Source organism: Ictalurus furcatus, chromosome 5 (genome assembly GCF_023375685.1).
Source record: "Ictalurus furcatus strain D&B chromosome 5, Billie_1.0, whole genome shotgun sequence".
Lineage (NCBI taxonomy): Eukaryota > Metazoa > Chordata > Actinopteri > Siluriformes > Ictaluridae > Ictalurus > Ictalurus furcatus.
In genome coordinates, this window is record NC_071259.1 from 252,312 (window position 1) to 257,311 (window position 5,000).

General features: G+C 41.9%; 1 protein-coding gene across 1 annotated transcript in view; it reads right to left on the bottom strand.

The window, feature by feature from the left end:
* Positions 1-2,684, bottom strand: part of msi1b (musashi RNA binding protein 1b) — a 24,155-nt gene extending 21,471 nt beyond the window's left edge. The window contains exons 1-4 of the mRNA XM_053623962.1: positions 2,326-2,684; positions 1,912-1,952; positions 573-654; positions 385-469 (exon numbers count right to left, since the gene is read on the bottom strand). Of these exons, the coding sequence (XP_053479937.1) occupies positions 385-469; positions 573-654; positions 1,912-1,952; positions 2,326-2,480 (363 nt within the window). The 5' untranslated portion in view covers positions 2,481-2,684. The remainder of the gene's footprint in view (positions 1-384; positions 470-572; positions 655-1,911; positions 1,953-2,325) is intronic.
* Positions 2,685-5,000: the final 2,316 nt, after the last annotated feature.

Below are 5,000 nucleotides of genomic sequence, written 5' to 3' on the forward strand. Positions count from 1 at the left end.
TTGGTAAATTTAAAATAAATTGACTGTCGACTCATTTTTCGACTAAAATTACACTTTAATTAGACCTTTAATGGATCACTACGATAATTTCAGTGCGCTCTTCTATATTGAGAAACGTCAACATTGCGTCACAACTGGTAAACGTTAAATATTCTCGTAACAGGGGCACAAAAACACACAAACATTCTAGATGCTCAGATAAAATCACCCGAAATCCTGCTTTCTGATTTCTGTTCACCAGAATATCGACTTATTGTGTGTCATAAAGCAAGAGAACATCTCCAGGAGTTGTGAAGTGATATTTATAAAGTGATATTCATATCGCAAACCCCTAACAGTGGAAAGAGCGGGTAAAATAAGCAATGTGTGTAAGTGAACGCTCACCGTTTTGGAGTCCAGCTCGTGTCGGGTTTGAGCCAGAACTTTATCCACACCGGCCTGGTCGGCAAACGTGACGAACCCGAAGCCCCTGTGGAGAGAAATAAAAGAAGTGAGAAAGAAATGAAAGAAAGAGTGAAAACATTTTGAGGAGTTTTTTTTTCTTTTCCACAAATGCAGCATTGATGCCTCACCTGGAGCGCTTCGTAACCGGATCTCGCATCACCATGCTCTCCTTCACCTCACCGAATTTGCAGAAATAATCCTTCAGACCCTCTGCGTGAACACAAAACCAAAATAAATATCATCCGTATTTCATTTGCTTGTGTTATACCTGTTTACTTTATATACACTACACTTTTACATCACTTCAGTTCGGTTGTTCTGCTCGTGTACAATGTTTGGTTTTGTTGTATTGCTCCATGAGCTGGAGAAAAGTGTTTATTATATTATACATCATCATTAAAAAAATTATTCAAGACCATTATTATTATTATTATTATTAGTAGTAGTAGTAGTATTAGCTTCTTGTACAACAAAATTGTTAATTAGCTTGTTACTGAAAATAAAGGATAAATAATAACAAACTTTAACAAAAAAAAAAACATAAGACCAATGTTTAAATAAAGTGAAATATTTTGAATCTTGAATGAATTATCTGTAATAATAAATAATACATTTTACAATCGAGGACGTAACTGTTGTGTGTTTGAGTAATAATAGTAAACGTAGTAAAAATGGGGCGCTTTACACAAAGTTTCCTGAGAAACTTCGTTTTTTTAACAAAATGCATGTTTTCTAGAAACTTTGTTCACTACGCTTAATTTTTGCTACATCTACTAAATATATATATATATATATATATGTGTGTGTGTGTGTGTGTGTGTATTATATATAGCTAGTAAACTATATTAAATATTAGCGTGCGTTCTTACACCATTGAAGATGTAAAACTAATTTTATTCCAGTAAAAAAGTTCATGATGTCAAAATCTGTGATATCAAATAAATCAACACGTGATTTTAATCACTATCTAATTATCTACTGATCAAAAACATCCTGGAGGAAGTGTGTATCTCCCAAATAAATCTTCACTCACACACACACACACACACACACTCACACACACACAGGAGTTCAAATGACAGGAAGGATTTAGTGCTTTTCACTTCAACAAAGAGCTAAACGCGATTGTGTGGCGCACACAGCATCACAGCCCTCAGGTTATACACACACACACACACACACACACACACAGATCTTTCAGTAAATTGTAACTTTGTAGAAAAACTTGATTTTGAACTCCTTTAACACACTCTCTCTCTCACACACACACACACACACACTCACACACGCGCACACACACACACACACACACACTGATGATCTTACTTTTATTATTTATTTATTATCTTGTAAACATTTTTTTTTCTTTCCAAAAGCGCACGAGCGTCTAATCGCGCTCCGGTCCAATCATTAATCAGTTTTATTGACTTTATAGTTTTAGAGAGATAAAGTTTTCTTTTCGCTCACCTTGAGTAGTCTGCCAGCTCAGACCTCCGATGAACATTTTGCTGTCGGAACACAACAGAGAAACACACACACACACACACACACACACACACACACACACACACACAGGATCAACAAGTGCACTTTTCAATTAAATTGCCTATTTGCACAGCATCGGAAATAAGTTTTCGTTTTTTTTGCATTGCACACGAGTGTGTGTGTGTGTGAGTGTGTGTGTGTGAGTGTGTGTGTGTGTGTGTGACTCGTTCCCTCGCTCCCTCGGCGCAGGGAGCAGCAGGATTGAGACACAGCCCCTGAGAGGTGAGCTGCTGCACGTTTCTGCTCCTTTGTTTGTGTTCATTCTTCATCATTTCTCTCCGGGACGGAGATTAAAGTTAAAACCGGGGAATGAAGTGAGAATAAAAAGGTCGGTACCAGGGGTCGTGCGGGGAATCCGAGCCGCTCTGAGTGCCGTCCGAGTCCATCGCGTGCGTCCGGTCCGAGCCGAGAGACTGATAGAGAGATACAGAGAGAGAGGGAGAGGGAGAGAGGGAGGAGAGAGAGAGAGAGAGAGAGAGCGGGACTGGCATGGAGGGAGACTCACACCAGAGAGCAGAGCAGGAGAGCGCGCGCGCGCACACACACACACACACACACACACACAAACACACACACACGCACACGATGGGGGCGGGGCATAGCACGGGAACGCGCGATCATACCACGCCCCCATCCTCATCCACTACCACCTCCTCCTCGCGCACCGGTAAGGGCGCGGAACAGCGCGCGACGCGCTTCAGTGCCCCCGAGGGGGTCGGACGGGAGAAGTTAGGGGGGGGTAGATGTTAAGGGGGCGGGGTTACAGTACAGACATATGGCATGCGGAGGCACAAGCGGCTTGAGTTTGGATTTAAATACAGATTTAACATCTATAGACTGCATCTCCATCATCATCATCATCATCATCTTCATCATCGTCATTATTACTATTATTATTATTATTATATTTCTTTATTATTATTGTTATTTGTTTGTTTTTTATTGTAGTTAGTAGTACCAGAACACTTGCTGACAGTTAATAATATTATTATTGTAATGATTTCACATTAATATGCATTCATTAGCTTTATATAGTTATATTTATTTAAAATAATATCATTTCAATGTGTTTATTTGCATACATTATCATATCAGAAATAATGTTATTTTCATTATTGTTGTTGTTGTTGTTGTTAGTAAAAGTTAGTAAAGTTAGTAAAAAAATTCCAATATTTTCAACAACTTGCTTACTTCATTATATTAAATACAGTATACGGCCAAAAGTATGTGCCCCCCTGACCATCACACCCGCACGTTCTTGTTGAACGTCTCGTTCCAGATTTATCCCCGTGTTTGGTGTTATAATGCGCTCCACTCTTCTGGGAAGGCTTTCTACTAGATTTTGGGGCGTGGCTGTGGGGATCAGTGATCATTCAGCTACAGGAGCGTTAGTGAGGTTGAGGTCAGGCGCTGATGTTGATGTAAGGAGACTCCAGTTCCAGTTCATCCTAAAGGTGTCCAGTGGGGTTGAGGTCAGGGCTCTGTGCAGGACACTCGAGTTCTTCTACCTTCTTCCAACCTTCACACACCACGTCTTCATGGAGCTCACTTTGTGCTCAGGAAATTTCGTGATGGTCAGGTGTCCACAAACTGTTGGACATGTAGTAATATATGTAGTATATGTTCATTATATAATTATTATTGTTCTATTAATTAGAAGGACTGACATATCAGTGATGTGGCCTGATCACCACACGATCACACGACATCATCGCCTGAGGTTCAAACGTAGACCGCGTGCACACTATACGACACGCTCACACCACACCGCTATTAGACTTTAATCGCTTGTAATCAGTTATATGGTGGATGTAGTGAATGTGCTGAATCCACAAATCCTGCTTCCTCACAAAAATAAGTCTCCCATGCAACTTTCTCACTATTTATATCAGTGAAATAATCGACACTGTGGAGGAATATATTTGTGGTTGAGGCGAGGTGGCAGTGCAGTGAGGATCGTCTGTTCTGCAAAGAGAACCGGAGGTACGACATGAAGAAGCGTAGCTGTTTTCATACTGTGCAATCGTTATCATTGCAATCATTTCTTTATATAGTGCTTTTAACAATATATATTGTCTCATCAAATTCAGATACGGATTTCGATTTAGATCCTGAGCAATCCAGAGGCGACGCTGGCAACGAAAAAAAATCCCATTTGTGTTCGAAATGGCAAATCATTTCTTACAGAAGCGATATAATCGTGTTCACGCTTTGTCCTCGTTGTCCGTTTTCTCTCTCGGGCTCGCGTTAGCTGTGTTTAATCGCTGTGTGTCTGAGAAGAGCTCACACTACAGGATTCATCGCCGAGAAAATCCAACATGCTTGAAAATATCTGAGCACTCAGCACACGGACTGAGAGAAATCACATCTCTGAACCGTTCACGCTAACTGAGCGGTCGCCACGGGAACACATAGCGAGGAGTCACCGAGCACCAAGCTTAGCTGGTGACTGTAGGACGGTGTAGCGTGAACTCGGCTCTGAAGCTATTTCTCCTCCTGAACGAGCTTCAGCAGAACCTTGGCGTCACCCTGGCGTACGACGACACTCGAGGACCCTCAGGAGAACGAGTGTGTGGAAGTGTGTGTGCACCGTGGTCCGTGTTGATCTGGAGTCCCATGCAGGGTGTATTCCTGCGTCCCGGTGTTAGATCCGGGATAAGCTCCGGATCCAGGAGGGGCCGGGATAAAGTTCTCACTGAGGATGAAGGAATAGACGAAGTTGAACGCGAGTGGAACCGTGGACAGGACGTGACGTTCGACTCGTTTCCAGGACGCAATCTTGATTGAGACTCCGTTAACAAGTGAACAAAACAAAGCCCCGGTGTTCTAGCGAGTTCTGCTGCGTTCTCAGACCTCCTTCCTTCTTCATTTTCCATACGCTTAAATCCCACGATGCATTAACTCCTTTAAGAAACCTCACTCCTGACCCGCTCTTCAGAGGGGGCATGTGATACGCACGCCTAATGTAAGGGAGGAAACCCAACGAGCTGTGATGTTATAGTTCAGTTATA